General features: G+C 42.3%; 1 protein-coding gene across 3 annotated transcripts in view; it reads left to right on the forward strand.

The window, feature by feature from the left end:
* The first annotated feature begins 5,780 nt into the window (after positions 1-5,780).
* Positions 5,781-20,432, forward strand: part of OSBPL1A (oxysterol binding protein like 1A) — a 155,457-nt gene continuing 140,805 nt past the window's right edge. The window contains exons 1-2 of one of the 3 annotated variants that reach the window (XM_054017422.1): positions 5,781-5,873; positions 16,276-16,395. In XM_054017422.1, the coding sequence (XP_053873397.1) occupies positions 16,278-16,395 (118 nt within the window). In that variant the 5' untranslated portion in view covers positions 5,781-5,873; positions 16,276-16,277. Of the gene's footprint in view, positions 5,874-15,015; positions 15,032-16,275; positions 16,396-20,432 lie in introns of those variants that run through there. The other 2 variants (XM_054017423.1, XM_054017424.1) reach the window with 2 other exon arrangements.

Below are 20,432 nucleotides of genomic sequence, written 5' to 3' on the forward strand. Positions count from 1 at the left end.
TCCTAGATTATATATATAAAATATCTTCAATAGTTGGTCATTGGGAAGGTAATTTTCCCAAGATGGGCAAGGCTTCAGATTCGAGCTATGACCTCAGTGCCACGATTGTTTGGCCACAGTTAATATAACTGTTCTTTGACTGTTATTTTCATTTTTGTTATGTTCTGTGTTTGTATACAGTTAAAGGACCAAAACATTCTTTCAGTGGCCTAAATTACCACAAGGAATGCAAGCTCTTTGTTCAGTGTGGTAAGGATAAGATAATACATTGGGTCAAAGCTGATGCTGTTTGGAACAGGTTTATTCAAATTTTTTAATCCTAAACTTAGAACACACAAAAATCACCCAAACCTTAAATCGGATACAATTAATATTTCTTAGTTATAAATAAAATATTTACATACACGTGCTTAATCTATGGATTGACCATTTAAAATGCAAATTGGTGTTATGAAACAACACCCTTTTATGGAAAACCGCATGTAAAACCTACCAGAATAAAAATTATAATTTAGGGGGGAATAGGAGAAATTTTTAATTTATTTTTTTAGTTTTTAATTTCTATTACCAAACATACACAAAGGAACACGTAATTAGCCATATCCTTATATTCTTGCAAAAGAAAAGGAACATTCAGGGATTAGATAGATAGATATCTTTGCATCACATAATTTTACTTTCCAAATGTCTTTTATCTTTGGTAGACAGTTTCCTAATATGGTATAACTCATGTTAGGAGAACCATATTTCAGTTTGTGAAGTCAGCGTTAGTGCAAAATGAATGCAAAGTGGATGTAAAATGCTACAGCTGGTGTGAGCAGAGAATTCTGATTTAGTAGTGTTTATGAACAATTTGCACAGGTATAAAAAAGTTATGCAAGGTGAAAGGCAGTAAAAATCAAGTGTAGAATATCCAGTTTTGTCATTGACTTCAATGGGGCCAGGATTTTACGCCTAGTACTGGGGTGGCCAAACTTACCGACCCTTTGAGCTGCGTACAATAATCTTCAGCTGTTTGAGAACTGCAAGACACACACAATCTGCCCCCCATGGCAAGGCCTGCCGGGAAGTGGGGCTCTTCCCCTTTGGGGCGGCACCTGCCAGGGCATGGGGCTTCTGCCCGACACCCCCATCCCCGACTTAGGGGCTGCCCCAGATCCTAGGGGCCACAGGGACCTGGCGGCCGCTTCTGGGAGCTACGCAGAGCTAGGGCAGACACGGAACCTGCATTAGCCCTGGGCCCCCACCGCGCCACCGACTGGACTTTTAACAGTCCAGTCGACGGTGCCGACTGGAGCAGCCAGGATCCCCTTTTGAAAACCGGACGCCTGGCAACCCTAATAGGGGAGGAGAGTTAAAATGGAAACAAGAGACTAATACATATGTATAAGAAAAGATAACAAAAAGTTATAAATAAGTTTGTGTAACAAAGGGAGATTGAAGCTGTATTGTCCAGTGCTAGAAGCGACTGTGATGGCATCGCCCTAATGAGCTTCCCACTTGTAAGTAATGGATCACTACTTGCTGAGTGTTTTTGCCCTAATACGTATTTGTTAGACCCATCTGTTGATTAACTGAATCTCAGTCCAACTTCAGTACATGGTTAAGTACTTTGGTGGATTAGGGGCTAAATCACTGTGAAACTGCTGTAACACCATTGTATGCACACCTTATTCACTATCTTGTATTTAAGACCAAACCAAAACTGCTTCTGTTATTTTAGCAAAAAGACACAATAAACAGGCCCAGATCCTGGGCTGTGGCCAAGGATCATTTGATGCATCTCAGGCGAATTGTGTGTAAAGGTGGCTTTAAGCCACCTTTTTGATCCACGCCCCCCTCTGATGTTGGGGCCATCTGTGTGCCAGTCCAATCTTCTGTGTAACTTAGAGAAACCTGAAAGCTTTTCTAAATTGTGGTGGCTGTCAATGGACCCCAGGGGCCACCCCAGCAACTGAGCATTAGTAAGTACAGGAGCCTTGGCCATGCACACTTTCCTCTGGCCACGCCCATATGTCATTTGGGAAGGGCATGGCATAATAGCCAATCCAACAGCTCTATATCACCTGATTCACCTCTTCAGGAGGCCTCCTCTAGCAGCTGGCTAAGCTTGCTTTAGTACTGTTTTGCGCAGTACAAACTAGTCCTACCCCATCAGTAAGTTGGGCTCACAGTGTTCACAAATAGACCATGCAGCAGGCCTTTCCATTTTGTCTTCCTGTTGGCATGCATTCAGATCTACTTTACTAAGGTTCATAGAGGGTTCTGTTGGAGAACGTGGGCCTGACTCTTCACTCTGTTGTGCCAGTGTAAATCCCTACACTGGTATAAAATGTGTGTATTGGAGTAGAGGATCAGACCTCATGTTTGTATCCTCACTACTATGCTTTCCAAGCAAAGGGGAACTAGAAAAAAGGAATAACTTTCCCAGGAACAATACGCACAATGGCTACATATTAGCTATTAGAGCACAATTTGTCACACTACCATTTGACAGTTCATTTAGAAAACATTTTACTGAAGGATAGCATCTGTACAACAGATCAAATTACAATATTTCAATAGTGAATTACTAGTGTTCAGTTCCTTGTAGAGTTGGCAATAGTGAATATATGTGACATACATTTTCTTCTAGTTTGAATATGAAAAGGAGAACAAGATCTGGAGAAGTGCACAAAGAAGAAGAGGTGTCGGAAGCAGAACGCAGATGTTCTGTGGAGAATACAGGGGGATATAATACTTAGTAAATCTTAACCCTTTTCAGTTCAAAACATTTTCCAAATATTATTCCTCAATTCGTTCCCGTATAAGTAAATATTAGTACACTTAGTCAATTGTGCAATGCTATAAAGGGTGTACATGCTTCTTCCTTGCCTGTCTAAGCTATCATTGGTGCCCTGAAGCATGATAAATTATCACCCTTACACCATCTTGCCTTGTATGGCTCCTATTTTCAAACCATATCCAAATTAACTAGTAATTAACACTATTATTTTAAATTGTCCAACCCTTTTATAAGTCTTGTAACAGGATTTGACCTCCTGCGGCAGTGAATTCAACAGATTGATTATGTGCTGCATGAAGTAGAAGTTCCTTTTATTGATTCTGCATTTACAACCCATTTAGCCAAGGCTCTCTTTGGTCTTGTATTCTGGAGCAGGATGAAGAGGTGGCTTGATCCTTCAAAACTTTGAATTCTGCAGTCAAGTTGTCCCCAATGCTTTACCTTTCCAGGATAAATAATCCCGGCAGAGGAGATGGTGTAAAATATATTCTGGTACAAGAAAATCATTGACAAAACCAATTCACATCATACATATTAATTTTATCTAAAGGTGGTTGCCAACACACTCAACCCCAACATTACTAACTGCAGCAGGCCACCTGAAAAAGAAAGAAAAAGATGTGCCTAAATCATGGGAAACCCATGGTCATGGTAACACTGCTTCCAAACTTTAAAGAGCAAAACTCAATAGATTATTATTCTTTATACAATGCTGGGAGTGTACAACAAGGGGCTGTAAAACTGGTAAACTATGATGAAGAAATAACAGGACTCTGCCTTGAAGAATTTGGAAACATGAGATAGTCTAGTTGGCTGCACTACAGACACTGTGTTGTATGGTAATTATAGCTGGGAAGAGGTAGATTATTGACTTTTTTTGAAGAAAGAGAATGTGGTGGCTTGGCTTTAATGGGAGGCTGTTCCAGGCAGTCAGAGTGTTGTGAAAGATGGCACAGAGCCATGAGTGGGCTAAGGAGACAAAAGGAGAGAAGCTTAGGTGGAGCCAAAGGTGTGGCTGGATGTGTGGGAGAGAGGTACAGGCAGAGCAGTTATGGAGTGCTCTGAAAATGAGAAAAAGGCTGGAGTTAGTATGGAAGAAAAAGAGGCCAGTGTGAGGATGCAAATAAGTGAATCCCTTCAGATAGTATATATTAGAGTTAGGCAGGAAATGGGTATCCTTGCCTGGGAAAATGTAGATTTTTTTTTAAATTTCCATACTGAATCAGGACAAAAATCGCAATCTCAAAAATGTTCACAAACGAAATTTTTTTTTTAAAAAAAAGGTTAGGTCAATTTAATTGTTTCCTTTTGATTTCAACCTTTTTATTTAATTTTTTACTGTAAATTAAATTTCAAAATGAAAAAAAATGTTTTGAAGCAAAAAATGTTAAATGTTAAAATGTGTAGAAATCAAACCTTTACCATGAAGTTTTGGTTTTGACAAATCAGCATTTTTTGACATTTAGTTGTAAAATTCCTGACCAACTCTATTGCATACCCATTGCTAAAGCCCATCTGCAGAATGATGCCTTTTAAGATCAGAAAGAACTCACTCATTAGAGACAACACAAACCAGAACACGAGACCAGCAAATTCTGATTATTCAGCTGTATAGATAGGGAACTACTATATTTCCTCCTTTTATATGCTGCAATTTCATTTTTAGAATTATCATATTTTAATATATAGAAAATAAATTAAGCAGAGCCAGTAATCTACAATAATACATGCTTTATTACACCCTCTTAATGTCATCTTGGTTTCACAATAATTGCTAAGGTTTAAATTTGCCCATTCCTGGAACCCGATGATCCACCCTATTGGGTTGAATGATTTTCTGACTGCATTTGTAGCTCCTGACCTTGCACCAAATGCAATACAGAGTCACTAATGTCTGAACACTGAATACTACTATTTAACGATTTAATGATTTCACATGCTCCTGCAAGGCTTCAAGCAGCATCATGGGACCATTCTCCAGTGCTGAGGCAGAACTGCAAGTTGCCAGATATTACGGAGATTAAATATGGGCAAAAAAGTGGAACAGATCTGGGAAGAGAGTGGTGGATGTAAGGCTCTTGAACCAAAGTAGTACTTCAGCCCCTATGGCTGTACAGTAACTCAGAATTTCCTTTCAGTGGTATTGTATTTGTATATAAGCTGAAGTAACTGCAAAAAAAAAAAAAAAAAAAAAAAAGCGTATTTTTTCTGATGACTTTATATTCTTTTTTGAGGGGTTACATTTGTCAGAGTTCTTGTATCTTCAATTCTATTCATATCTGGATCTGACATATTGTGCCCTCTTTGTAAGATAATAGATGGTTGGGTCCGCGACTGATAGACGGGAAACATAACTCTGTTCCCCACCGTGGTGGCCTTAGGCTAATGACTTAACATCTTTGTGCCCTTGTTTCCCCCCTCTATAAAATGGGAATGCTCATAATTTTAAATGGCTTTGAGCTCATCAAATGAACGATCCTATATAAATATTATTTATTATTAAGGTCACTAGGCCGTTTAATGTCGGTATGCCGAGCCTCCCTCACACATCAAGGTCTCTTATCAGTTCATTCCCTGCAGTACTCCCAGGGTGTTCACACGCCGAGCTTTTGGAGAGGGCTCAGATGCAGATCAGACCCCCTGTTACTCAGTCTGCCAGGATCTGCAGCAGAACCACCCCTTGGGGCATTACCCATCCCTGTGTGTGTGTGTGTGTGTGTGTGTGTGTGTGTGTGTGTCTGCGGGGGGCGCGGCTGCCTGGCTCAGTAGACCCCATGGCCCAGCTGCTGCGGCTCCGAGCACGCGCAAGGGACACACACGGGAGGGGCTGCGGCGCCGAGCGCGTTGCTAGGCGCAGCCGCTGGGAGGAGCTTTGCCCCCTCTAGCTTCCCGTTGGGAGTGTCCGTCAGCCGGCCGGGGCGGGGGCGGGGGCAGGGGTGGGAATCCTCCCGGCTGGGGAGGGCGAGCCCCGCGGTCGGTCACGTGCGGGGTAGTTGAGTATAAAACAATCGGGAGGGCAGCCCGGCGCGTGAGGCCGGCCGGGAGCGAGACGTGGTGGCTGCGCGAGGGAGCCCGCCTGCTTGCAGCGGTGAGGCGGCGGCCCGGGGCCGGGGAGGGGAGCGGAGCTTGCTGCCCCCGCGGCGTTGTTACCCCCGTGCGTCCCAGCCTGCGGTGGGTGGCCCTCCCCGGGGGGCGCGGCAGCAGCGGTTACAAGGCAGCGATGAGCCGCATTGTGCAGGGAGCTGCGGAGCCCTCCCGCCACGGCCCCTGCTGAGAGCCGCTGCGCGGACCCCAGGGCTGTGAGGCGCGCAGTGAAAGCGGAGGGGCGGGTTGGATCTCCGCGCCGCTTGCTGTGTGTGCTTGGCTGGGTTTCCAGGACTGCTTACTCCTGTGGCGCCCAGCGCGTCCCCCAGTCAGCCTTAGGCGTCTCAAGTGCCCAGTTTCCCTAGTTAGGTCAGAAGTGTTGGAACTATTTGTATAATGGGGTTGCTGAGAGCCGTTGACCCAAGCTGTAAACCCTGTACATAATGGAAACCACTTCTAGCCAGAGGGTGCTGCAGCACCCCTAGTTCCAGCACCTGAGTTACATGTTTCGGAGTAGTAGCTGTGTTAGTCTGTATCTACAAAAAGAATGAGGAGTACTTGTGGCACCTTAAGTACTCGTGTTTTTTTTTTTTTTTTTTTATGACCTATGTGAACATCATCTTTACAAGCTGCAGAGCTGTCCCCAGAGGCTGAGCCCTGTTCCTTTGCAATAGGAAACATACCCTCCCCTATGACTGATTACAACATACTGCTGGTTAAATGTTCGTTTATAGTTGCAGGAGAGGATGCCGGCACAACGTGATGCAGTATTGGTCTGTCAAATCATAAGACTCGCTATCAGTTAAAAAAAAAAAAAATCTAAACTGGCTGCTTGTTGCTCAGGCCCCCAGGAAGTATCTGGCTGTGTTAGGCTAGCCCCTGCATATGCACATACAAAAGAAAGTGAATGTACATTTCAAGTGATCCCTCCTCCCATCACTGTATAGCTCAAACAACAGGAGTTATGTGCTTGTTGAGTGGAGAACTGTCAGGGTGGAGGTGTCCAGTATTGCTGGTGTTTGGGGCATGACAGACCATTGTCTTGTCTTGAACATGCCTGTGTGTGTTGCAGCTAATGTGATCTGTAAACTTGTTAATCTTCCAAAGATCACTATAAATCTTTCCAAAATGACTGAAACACCACTACCAAAGTAAGGCTTAAAGTCAGTTTGCTACTTTAGGACTGATAGAAGATCTTTACATCCTCAACTCTGAACTTCCTTGCAAACTGTACTACCTTCTGCTCTATTAGCTTGCTGGGTGACCTCAGGCAAATCACTTTACTTTTCTGTGCCTCAGTGTCCCCATCTGTAAAATGTGATCATGGTACTGACCTCCTTTCTAAAGCTCTTTGAGATCTGCTAATGAAAAAAACACAATGTAAGTGCTAGGTATTTTGCTGTGATCGTGATTGATCTTAACAAGTTGGACAGATTCTTGGCTATTCTTTACAGGTATATACGGTTCTGCATGGATTAGTGCTGGTGGCTTCAGTAATAGCACTGTTCCCATGGCATGGAAGTGAACCAGTACCTTAGGGTACGTCTATACTTACCCGCTGGTTTGACGGCAAGCAATCGATCTTCTTGGATTGATTTATCGTGTCTTGTCTAGACACGATAAATCGATCCCAGAAGTGCTCGCCGTCGACACCTGTAATCCTGCTCCGCGAGAGGAGTAGGCGGAGTCGACGGGGGCGCCTGCCTGCCACTTGTGGACCCGCGCTAAGTACCTTTAAGTTCGAACTAAGATACTTCGACTTCAGCTATGTTATTCACGTAGCTGAAGTTGCATATCTTAGTTCAAACTGGGGGCTTAGTGTGGACCAGCCCTTAGAGTGGTCAGCTCACTGGCCTGAGTGAGGAACATTCTTCCTGCAGAGAGGTGAAGCATCCTGGCTATTTGTGGAAAGAGCTAGTAGCTCTTTAAGAGTATAGGGATTAACCTAAATATCTGGGCCAAAGTCAGTGAGATTGCTGTCAAAGTGGTGCATTGTTTTCACCCAGGTTACTTGTGCTTCAGATGTGGGTGAAATGATTTCTATATAGTCTGACATTGAGGACTCTGAGACTGTGCTATGAAAGTACACATCTCTGGATTTTAGCCTCTTTAATTTGAGACTGAACACATTGCTTGCTATACAATATAGTTGGACACTTCAAACTTCTCTCCATTGCATACCTAGTATGCAGCAGCAGCCCTAGAGTATCTGTGTTAGTAGACTACTTCTGTTTGTCCTTTTTAAAAGCAGGGGCAGTAGGTGAGTGCCATCAAAATCTACAGAACTTTAACTTTCACTTAACTCTCTGTTTGAAATGTCAGGTCCTCATGGTGCTGTGTGTGTTAATCTACCAGAGTGTAAATCAGTGTAGTGTTATTTTAGGGTTATTGTCCATTGATGTAAATGGAAAGCTTCCTATAACATCAGTGGTTACTGGGTCAGATCCTTTGTGTGATAATGGCCAGTTTCAGTGCCACTGTTGCTCATAGTCTTATCAAGCTGCAGCAGAGTGAAAAGCAACTAGATTCTTGTCAGCTTCTAGTGCTGTCCACAGAGTTGTGAACAGTAGCTGTGAAACAGAAGAATCTAGTTGGTGTTCAAATTAGGGCTGTCAAGCAATTAAAAAAATTGCAATTAATCATATGATTAAAATTAATTGTGATTAATCAACTGGTTAATTGTGCTGTTAATAAAATACCATTTATTCAAACATTTTTGAATGTTTTCTACATTTTCAAATATATTGATTTCAATTACAACACAGAAAGCAAGTGTACAGTGCTCACTTTATATTTTTGATTACAAATATTTGCACTGTAAAAAGAAACAAAAGAAATAGTATTTTTCAGTTCACCTAATACAAGAAGTTTAGTTCAATCTCTTTATCACGAAAATTGAACTTACAAATGTAGAATTATATACAAAAAAACTGCACTCAGAAATAGAACAATGTAAAACTTTAGAGCCTACAAGTCCACTCAGTCCTACTTCTTGTTTAGCCAATCGCTCAGACAAACAAGTTTATTTTCATTTGCAGGGGATAATGCTGCCTGCTTCCTGCTTACAATGTCACCTGAAAGTGAGAAGAGGCATTTGCATGGCACTGTTGTAGCCAGTGTCGCAAGATATTTATGTGCCAGAGACACTGAAGATTAATATGTCCCTTCATGCTTTGACCACCATTCCAGAGGACGTGTCCATGCTGATGACGGGTTCTGCTTGATAATACAAAGCAGTGCAGACAGATGCATGTTTATTTTCATTATCTGAGTCAGATGCCACCAGTAGAATGTTGACTTTTTTTTTTTTTTTTTTTTTGGTGGTTGTGTCCATAAAGAGACTTTTGTGTGGGAGAAGAACACATGCTTCTAATAAGGCGAGAGAAATACAATAAGGAAATGTAGGAGCAAGAGTAGGAAACAGGCATTAAAGACAACACATGGAAAAGAAGCCATCCTCTATCTTAAGAAGAATTCCAAAAGCAAGAGGCTTAAGTAGGAGTGTTTTGAGTCGTATTAGATATAACATTTGACCTATGCCACTGATCTGTTAAATTTATTCTGACAAATACTTTCTTTTAATATTAACATATAAAACTATTGCATTACTATTTGGCAAATATCTTTATGCCTTTATAGCTACCAGAATTCAAATACTTTTTTGCATCGATGGGCAATATTACACTGAAAGATAGTACACACTTGCCTTAATCCTTTAAATTGTTGGTAGTATGATGGAGATGCGGGTAAGCATGGTTGTCCATACATATTTTACCCTGGCTAGTCAGTTTGGTTCTCAAGTTGGTAGGTGTTGGAGGGGGGAGTTACAGGGGGATGACTAATTAAGTTATAACTTACTAATTATTCTTGCTGTGTTGATCCACATTTAAATAAACTATGAATCAGTCCTTCAGCTTCAGTTGGATTGTACCACCTTCAGGTGGCTGGATGGTTCAAGGAATATGGAGCTTTTTCACCATTAAACCACTTGGTTTAGGAATTGCAGCCTCACCTACAATGGAGAGTTTTGGGTGTGATTAAATAAAATTATTGACCTGTGCAAATCCTAAATGTTATTCTTACCCAGTGCTCTTGTAATGAGTTCTTAGTGTAGACAAGAAGCATTGACTGTCTACTATGAGCATTACAAATGTTCTGCAGCACACCAGTCATTCAAGGGCATATTAATTTCCCCCAAGCCAATGCACATAGTGCCAAGAAATGTGGGATAAGCTTCCAGAAGGCAATGCACTTGCAGTGTCTATGGGGATAAATGCAAGCAAAATAGGATTGGTGGTGTGAACTCCCTATAATGTGCCAGGTACACATGGGCCAGTAATAACACTTCACTTTCATGTGGCACAATTCTCCAATGTAAACAAGACTTAAGCTGCCACCATTCAAAGACTCTCTCTGTATGTGAATAGTCTCAGCTTTCCTGTTAGTAAGTGCGCATATTAAACACCCACCACTGGCTGCCATTTTGGTAGTTTCAAAAGAGGATTGAATGCAATACAAATTCCTTTTTCCCTTAAAGGTGGCCTCTTCAAGAAAGGAATAAGGCAGTCTGGTGGAGGACTATAAGGAGATCTTTAGTACTCCTGCCAGGCTGTACCTGATCTGTAGATGAAGAGAACTTCAGTAACCAGGACTGCCAATGTGGCACCTTCTCACAACTGCTAAACTTGGTGAGAAGGGTTTGGAAAGCACAACTTTTTCTCTCTCCTTGCATGCCTCCCTTTGCCCTGGGAATTTCAGGGTTGCCTTTAAACTCCTAAGAACTGTAACTTGTATTGACTGTTACTCTTTGCTCTCTGTTAAAACTAGATAGACTTTCATACCCTATCTTCAGTCCCGTGTCATAAACCATGCTTTGTGGGCATGCATACTAAACTGAATAAATGTCTTTAGTTCAAATTTAGCTCAAATCTTAAACTGGAAGAGTGACCACAGGCAGATTCACTTAAATGTGTAAAATTTTCCATATAAATAATCCCTGAAGTGGCTATGATGATTAGCCCATCAGCTTTCTTCTGCACCAGTTCATATTTTACACTGTGGCTCTAAGCGCTTCAGTAATACAAATAAATAATAAAGCTCATTCTAGGCGGAGAAAAAAACAATTAGATAGGGAAGTTCCTGAGTAAACAAACCTTGTTTAATTTTAGCTCAATATTTTTATTACTCTTCCAGTGTATACAGTTGCAAGAGCAGAACTTGTTTACTTTGAGATAGTAAATCAAGATTTAAACACACTCTGAATTCTAGTGTCGGTTTCTCCTAGGCAAGTGATGCTTGCCCAGTGACTCCACAGCCTTGGTGGTTCTCAGTAGGTCTTGTAATACAGGCTTTTAGCAGAGTGCTAATCAAAAGAGCACCAATTTTTGCTGCTGCATAAGCACAAAGGAGTTCTGAGCAAATGGACCATTTACAGGGTTCCCTTGCCAACTGTCCGAAGGCAGGGGAAGGGAAGACATAGTGCCAAACGGAAGGGCAAAATTGCAACAATTTATGTTGAAAGTGTACTGCAATGTTTGCACATTGTCAACAAGGGATGTTGACAAATGATGCAATGTTGTGATACAAACATTACAATGGAATGTCCCTCTGACTTTAAATGGATTGAGGGTATACCTGAAGAACTGACTTTGTTTGGACAGGTGGCTTTCCTGCTTTTTCATTCTGCTGACCTCTCCATAAGAGATTTCCCTCCTCATGGCCGCCTCCTCTTAGGTTCTCACTGCGTTCTGGGGGCCACCAGGAAAGGCATCACGCTTCATAGCTTGAGAAGCAGTGTTCCAGACTATTCACTGATCACACTTCACTCATATTTTCTTGGCTTAAAATAAGGCTTTTGATCCATGACCTCTGTCATGGTTTGGGTATTCCTAATATACTTGTCCATTATTCCTTGTGTGTATCTGTTCTCAATGTGTGTAGACTTGTCTGTGGAAGAACTCCTAGACTGGTATGATGGTATTGTTAAACTGTCTGTATTTGACTAGCATGTGCTTATGAGTTCCTTCCCTTTAGGAGGTGAGTTTTGTAATGTAGTTTCTAGTATTATGGGTGTTACACAACTAGCATGTGTTTAATGGATACAGAAACTCTGCAGCTATATTAGTTCTCAAAGACAAAGTAAAGAATAGTACCTTACTGAAGAGGGCTCATTCAAGAAAGGCTAGTTCCAGGGCCTGAAGATTACCAGAAACCTGTTAGTCAGAGATAGACATAAAAGATGAGTGGCAAAGGCCCGCCAGCAAAGTCCAGTGGCAGTGCCTTCTAAGAAGACAAGTTGTGTGCACTACGTCCCCCTTACAATTCCAGTCTGCTGGGATTTAAATCAGGTTACTCTTCCTGGACCCTGCTTGGGGTAGAGGGGTTGCTCAATCTTCCATGCTGGCTTCTGTCAAGGAGGCTTTTGATTCAACCTGAAGATTCCTCTTTTTCCCCCCTCAGCTGCTCATCTATCTTCTTCAGAACCAGTGTCTTTAGAAGGCTTGCCTCACTACTGTACATTTCCCCAGCCTCTTAGGGTGCTGCAACATGTGTGGTTTTATGTGACTTTCACAGTTTACTCCTAACTCTCCTAGCCTTCCTCTTTCTGGGTCCTTCCCATGAGTAGCTCCCAGGCAAAGGGAGTCCCTTCTCTGGCTATGGTCCCCCATTGCTGTCCTCTTGGCTGGTGCAGTGAGAGCTCCCTCCTATTTCAATCTACTGTAAACACTGCTCACCGAACTCTGAATAAGTGTTATGTAACTGATCAGTCTTGTTAGCTTTCCCAAGCAGCCAAGTGAAATTATGAGAAGCAGCAGAACTATTGGAGATCTTTGCTGGCAGGAAAACTGTGCAGAATAGTAAACTCTGTTAACACTTGGTAGTCTCTTTGCAACCATGGGGCAAAAAGTTAACTTTCACTTACTGGAGATTTTGCTTCTGCACAATTCAGTGTAGGCAATCCTTGCATGTCTAGTGCAGGGGTCAGCAACCTTTCAGAAGTGGTGTGCCGAGTCTTCAGTTATTCACTCTAATTTAAGGTTTCGCATGCTGGCAATGCATTTTTAACATTTTTTAGAAGGTCTCTTTCTATAAGTCTATAATATATACCGTATTTTCCGGCGTATAAGATGACGGGGCGTATAAGACGACCCCCAACTTTTCCAGTTAAAATATAGAGTTTGGGATATACTCGCCGTATAAGACTACCCCTCTTCCAACACACACCAAATAAAAATTAAAAAAACATCAGATTTGATTTCAATATGGTAATTTTAATTCAAATGCTTATGACATGCAGGTACTTAGCAGGAAAACTGTCACTTATAAACATAAGGCTGTTTGTCATCAAACATGTAAACATAAAACAGTGCAAGTGGATTAAACTTTTCCTAATTCACTCTAAAGCTGAAAGGAAGGATAAGACAATAAACCCATGGGAGCTGCCATGCTGTTTGTTTTCTAAGCTGTCAACCAAACTGGAACTGATGATGATAGGAGGAAGATAACAAACAATAGAGAGAGAGCAAGTGCCGGGCAAGTCCCTGGCGAGTTAGCAACGCCCATCATAACTGCAAGCTACGGTATTTTTACATGTTTTGCTGGCGTGACAGTTTCCCTTTAAAAGCCTTCAAAATCCTCCTGTTTGTCATCTGATATCATAAGTACATCAATGACATCTTGTGATACATTTGTAAGGCAGTCATCGTATGGATCGAATTCCGTATCAGATGGTGTGGTCTCAGCTTTGGCTTCCTCTTCATCTTGCCACAAGTAGTCGTCCTCCATACCATCTAATGAATTTGATATGCCACACTTCTTGAAAGACTTGATTACTGTTTCTGCATCAATATCATTCCAGGCTTTTATGACAAACTTGCACAAAACATCCAACTGTGGAGCACGCATGTTTCCTCCTTTTGTGAATGACTTTTCGCCGCTAACCATCCATTCATTCCACTGTTCTCGAATGCGATCTTTAAATGGCTTGTTTAGGCACACATCCAGTGGCTGTACCAACGATGTCAATCCTGCAGGAATAACTGCCGCATCTGTGTTTAGTCTTGCAAGCCTTTGCTTGGTGCTGGGAGTTAAATGAGCCCTGAACATATCCCACACCACTAGACTACATTTTTGAATAAGTCCACCTGGTCGCCTGCTCCATACGTTATCAAGCCATAGCTTTACCCCTTCTTCATCCATCCAGCCTTTTTCATTCACATGTACAAAACAACCAACAGGGAACTTGAGTTTCGGCATTGTTTTTCTTTTAAAAATAATCATTGGTCTCAGTTTGGCGCCATCAGCTGTGCATCCTAGTACCACTGTAAAACTGGACTTCTCATGTCCTGTTTTAATTAAAATTGTTTTTTCACCTTTTTGATGGACAGTTTTATTTCCAACCATATCAAAATTCATTGGAGTTTCATCCATATTTCCAATACTACTTAACGCATAGCCATATTTAGTGCGCTGTTGTATTACGTATCGATGGAAACTATTTACTTTGCTATCGATCTGCAGGTAATTTTTGGGCAATTTTCGTCTTTTGCCTCAGTACCATATTATGCCTTCCCATGAATCTAGTACACCAGGATACAGTAGCCTTAAATCTGTTGCTGTGATCTGGGTTAGATTTGGCCCACTGAAGTGCAAACAAACGTATTTTATTTCGTGTCACTACATAACCGTTTTGGCGATGCTCATTCACCATGTCTGCTATATGTTTTTCGAGTTCTGGCCAATGTGGGGTGCCTCTTCTTAATGCACACTTACCCCTTGGCATACTCTTTAATGCTTTTTCATTTGCTTTCCAGTCCCGAACCATCTTTTCTGTTACTCCATATTGTCTTGCAGCAGCGCAGTTATTATGTTCCATGGCAAAGTTTACAACTTTAAGTTTGAAACTGGCTTCATATTTCTTTCTTCTTGCTGGTGGAGCCATGATGGGGTTTTGACTGTTGGACATTTGTATACTGTACTGTATGTACTGGTGCTATAGTTTTTTGTGCTCCCCCCATCATATGCGGTGACCGCAGATTCTCCAGTCTGGCTCAGAAGTTTCAGCACCCGCCCTATAAGACCACACCCGGCGTATAAGACGACCCCCAACTTTTGAGAAGATTTTCCTGGGTTAAAAAGTAGTCTTATACTCCGGAAAATACGGTAACTAAACTATTGTTGTATGTAAAATAAGGTTTTTAAAATGTTTAAGATGCTTCATTTAAAATTAAATTAAAATGCAGAGCCCCCCCCGGACCGGTGGCCAGGACCCAGGCAGTGTGAGTGCCACTGAAAATCAGCTCGCATGCCATAGGTTGCCTACCCCTGGTCTAGTGGTCTTGTCAAGACCTGGTTTCTATCCTCTGCCAACATGCTAGTCTGCTGATGCTCTTGGCAACAGTAGCTTACTGCATATTGCAGAAGGACACTCTTTTCAGGCTATTGTATAAAAGCGGCTCCCTGACTCTTTTCAAAGAGGTCACACTTCACTTATGATTTGAGGATTTCTTGCAGGTAGTTCTGAGTTGTGCTGTATCTTGAGGCAGTTTTGTTGTAGTAAGCAGCAAGTCAGGAATACATGTTCTGGTGTATAATTCATGGAACATGTGCATGTGTGAGGATAACAAATGGACTCAGTCTTGTTTATATAAGAAAAAAATGCAACATTTAAGAGAAGAATTTGAGTAAATGGTACTGTTGCCCACGCAGTTGCTTAAATTTTTCCATTGGGTTAGCATTGTGCTATTGTCCCTTTTATGAGGTCCTAAGAGTACAACAATCATACAATCTTGGTAGTACAAGCCCCTCTAAAAGAGCACCCAACAGTGCTGAGCAGGGCCAGTTCTAGTTCACCTCATACTGATGGGCCTTTTTAAAATAAAGGATTAAGTCTCTTGTGGATGCTTATTTCGATGGCTCATCCTTCCTGTCACCTCAGGTAGCCAGTGGACAATTGGAATTTCCATGCATTTTCAGCCCACAAACGCTAACTGGCTCTGTTCTCCAGTTGATTTCTGTTGCTAAAAGGACTCCAATTAATCCCCAGCCAAGCACTCAGACTAAACAGTATAAACTACTTATGTTTCAAAGCTTTAAGAGGTGGATGGAGGAAAAGTCATTGATTTTATATATAGATGACATCTGTAGCAATAGTGTTGTTTGCTCCTTAGGTATCTGAACTGAAAATGGCCAGTAAGCAGAACATCTTTTTCATCTAAGCCATATCCGTGTAGGCTTTAGTATTCTAAATATTCATATCCCAAGCAGAATGAGCCTAAGTGAGCACATAGCCAAAAGTTATAGTATATTCTGTTTTCTCTTGGCATGAAGTTGTGCTATAACTTTTGTCCTGGGGAGAAGGGGAATGAAGCTATAACAACTAATAGTCTGTATTTATAATCTATTAGATATGATCACTGAAGCAGAACAGCAGCTTCTCCATGATGCTAGAAATGGAAACTGTGAAGAGGTTAGACAACTACTGGAAACCATGGACAAAGGAGAAGTAGTTGACATCAACTGCAAAGGTAAGTATGATTAACTTTTAGGCATTAAGTTATAAACCATTAGGTTATAAACCTTAAGTGATGCAGTGCCCCCTCATTTTCCTCTAAAAGGTACATCAAACTATAACATACCAGGCATGTATTTTTGTGTGGATGTATGTAGATACCGAGCAGCGTGTATACAAGCTTCACATAGGGGGTACTGTACAATGCTTTAATAGATTCTAAGACTGGAAGGGACCTCGAGAGGTTATTGAGTCTAGTCCCCTGCCCTCATGGCAGGACTAAATACTGTTTAGACCATCCCTGACAGACATTTATCTAACCTACTCTTAAATATCTCCAGAGATGGAGATTCTACAACCTCCCTAGGCAGTTTATTCCAATGTTATTCCACCCTGACAGTTAGGAACTTTTTCCTAATGTCCAACCTAAACCTCCCTTGCTGCAGTTTAAGCCCATTGCTTCTTGCTCTATCCTTAGAGGCTAAGGTGATCAAGTTTTCTCCCTCCTCCTTATGACACCCTTTTAGATACCAGAAAACTGCTATCATGTCCCTTCGGTCTTCTCTTTTCCAAACTAAACAAACCTAATTCTTTCAGCCTTCCTTCATAGGTCATGTTCTCAAGACCTTTAATCATTCTTGTTGCTCTTCTCTGGACCCTCTCCAATTTCTCCACATCTTTCTTGAAATATGGTGCCCAGAACTGGACACAATACTCTAGCCGAGGCCTAACCAGCGCAGAGTAGAGCGGAAGAATGTCTTCTCGTGTCTTGCTCACAACACACCTGTTAATGCATCCCAGAATCATGTTTGCTTTTTTTTGCAGTAGCATCACACTGTTGACTCATATTTAGCTTGTGGTCCACTATAACCCCTAGATCCCTTTCTGCCGTACTCCTTCCTAGACAGTCTCTTCCCATTCTGTATGTGTGAAACTGATTGTTCCTTCCTAAGTGGCGCACTTTGCATTTGTCTGTTAAACTTCATCCTGTTTACCTCAGACCATTTCTCCAATTTGTCCAGATCATTTTGAATTATGACCCTATCCTCCAAAGCAGTTGCAGTCCCTCCCAGTTTGGTATCCTCTGCAAACTTAATAAGCGTACTTTCTATGCCAATATCTAAGTCGTTGATGTAGATATTGAACAGAGCTGGTCCCAAAACAGACCCCTGCGGAACCCAACTTGTTATACCTTTCCAGTAGGATTGGGAACCATTAATAACAACTGTCTGAGTACAGTTATCCAGCAAGTTATGCACCCACCTTATAGTAGCCCCATCTAAGTTGTATTTGCCTAGTTTATTGATAAGAATATCATGCAAGACCATGTCAAATGCCTTACTAAAGTCTAGGTATACCACATCCACCGCTTCTCCCTGATCCACAAGATTCGTTATCCTATCAAAGAAAGCTATCAAATTGGTTTGACATGATTTTGTTCTTTACAAATCTATGCTGGCTATTCCCTATCACCTTACCACCTTACCACCTTCCAAGTGTTTGCAGATTTCCTTAATTACTTGCCCTGGCACAGAAGTTAAACTATCTGTAACTTCCTGGGTTGTTTTCATTTCCCTTTTTATAGATGGACACTATATTTGCCCTTTTCTAGTCTTCTGGAATCTCTCCTGTCTCCCATGATTTTCCAAAGATAATAGCTAGAGGCTCAGATACCTCCTCTATTAGCTCTTCGAGTATTCTAGGATGCATTTCATCAGGCCCTTGTGACTTGCAGGCATCTAACTTTTCTAAGTGATTTTTAACTTCTTTTTTTATTTTATCTTCTAAACCTACCCCCTTCCCATTCGCATTCACTATGTTAGGCATTCCTTCAGACTGCTCGGTGAAGACTGAAACAAAGAAGTCATTAAGCATCTCTGCTATTTCCAAGTTTCCTGTTACTGTTTCTCCCTCCTCACTGAGCAGTAGGCCTACCCTGTCCTTGGTCTGCCTCTTGCTTCTAATGCAGGGGTCGGCAACGTTCGGCACGCGGCTCGCCAGGGTAAGCACCCTGGCGGGCCGGGCCAGGCCAGTTCAGTTTTATTTACCTGCTGACGCGGCAGGTTCGGCCGATCGCGGCCCCCACTGGCCGCGGTTCGCCGTCCGGGGCCAAAGGGGGCGGCGAGAAGCGGCGTGGGCGAGCGATGTGCTTCTCGCTGCCCCCATTGGCCTGGGACGGCGAACCGCAGCCAGTGCGGGCCGCGATCGGCCAAACCTGCCGCGTCAGCAGGTAAATAAAACTGGGCGGCCTGGCCTGGCCCACCAGGGTGCTTACCCTGGCGAGCCGCGTGCCAAACGTTGCCGACCCCTGTTCTAATGTATTGATAAAAAGTCTTCTTGTTTCCCTTTATTCCTGTAGCTAGTTTGAGCTCATTTTGTGCCTTTGACTTTCTAATCTTGCCCCTGCATTCCTGTGTTGTTTGCCTGTATTCATCCTCTGTAATCTGTCCTAGTTTCCATTTTTTATGACTCCTTTTTATTTTTTAGATCATGCAAGATCTCAGGGTTAAGCCAAGGTGGTCTTTTGCCACATTTTCTATCTTTCTTACCCAGCGGAATAGCTTGCTTTTGGGCCCTTAATAGTGTCCCTTTGAAAAACTGCCAACTCTCCTCAGTTGTTTTTCCCTTCAGTCTTGATTCCCATGGGACCTTACCTATCAGCTCTGAGGTTAGCAAAATCTGCCTTCCTGAAATCCATTGTCTCTATTTTGCTGTACTCGCTTCTACCTTTCCTTAGAATTGTGAACTCTGATTTCATGATCACTTTCACCAAAGCTGCCTTCTACTTTCAAATTCTCAATGAGTTCCTCCCTATTTGTTAAAATCAAGTCTAGAACAGCTTCCCCCCCAGTAGCTTTTTCAACCTTCTGAAATAAAAAGTTGTCTGTAATGCAGTCCAAGAACTTATTGGATAGTCTGTGCCCCGCTGTGTTATTTTTCCAACATATATCTGGATAGTTGAAGTCCCCCATCACCACCAAATCTTGGGCTTTGGATGATTTTGCTTAAAAAAAGCCTCATCCACCTCTTCCACCTGGTTAGGTGGCCTATAGTAGACTCCTAGCATGACATCACCCTTGTTTTTTTTACTCCTTTTTAGCCTAACCCAGAGACTCTCAACACTTCCGTCTCCTATATCCATCTCCACCTCAGTCCAAGTGTGTGCATTTTTAATATACAAGGCAACACCTTCTCCCTTTTTCCCCTGTCTGAGCAAGCTGTACCCATCCACACCAACATTCCAGTCATGTGTATTATCCCACCAAGTTTCCGTGATGCCAACAATGTATTAGCACTTCCAGTTCTTCCTGCTTATTACCCATATGTCTCGCATTTGTATATAGGCATTTAAGATACTGGTTTGATCTTGCCTCCCAGTTTTGCCCTGACCCTCCTTTCTCTCTGTCATTATAGCCCACACTCCCTCCTATTTCCAACCCATCTCCCAGGTCTCCATGTTCCCCACTTACCTGTGGGCTTTGCTCACCTGTCCCTGTCAAACCTAGTTTAAAGCCCTCCTCGCTAGGTTAGCCAGTCTGTGTCCAAATAGGGTCTTTCCCCTCCTCGAAAGGTGAACGCCATCTCTGCCTAGCAGTCCTTCCTGGAATAGCATCCTGTGGTCGAGGAAGCCAAAGCCCCTCTTTGCAGCCAGGCATTCACTTTCACGATGCACCTGTCTCTGCCCGGGCCCCTACCTTTGACAGGAAGAATCTAAGAATATCACCTGCGCTCCAAACTCCTCCTCCTTTGAAAGTTCTCTTGTAAATGTGGAGTGAACTACTATATAAAGGACCAGAAAGACTACAGGAATCCAATATGTTGGACTGCATATAGTTTCTTGGCTTCAGTGAGTAAGTGGTGCCATTTGCAAAAAATACTGATGCTATCTGCCAGCATCTCCAGTGATGGACATGCCCTAATAAGTCTTGAACGTGTTGTGCTGTAACTGCTTGTCTGTATCTTGCGTCTCAGTCTTTGTAGTACAGCATGCCCTCAGTCAATACTTCATTTATAACTCACTGGAGAGAGAAGTCTACATGTCTGATATCTGTA

Source organism: Malaclemys terrapin, chromosome 2 (genome assembly GCF_027887155.1).
Source record: "Malaclemys terrapin pileata isolate rMalTer1 chromosome 2, rMalTer1.hap1, whole genome shotgun sequence".
NCBI lineage: Eukaryota > Metazoa > Chordata > Testudines > Emydidae > Malaclemys > Malaclemys terrapin.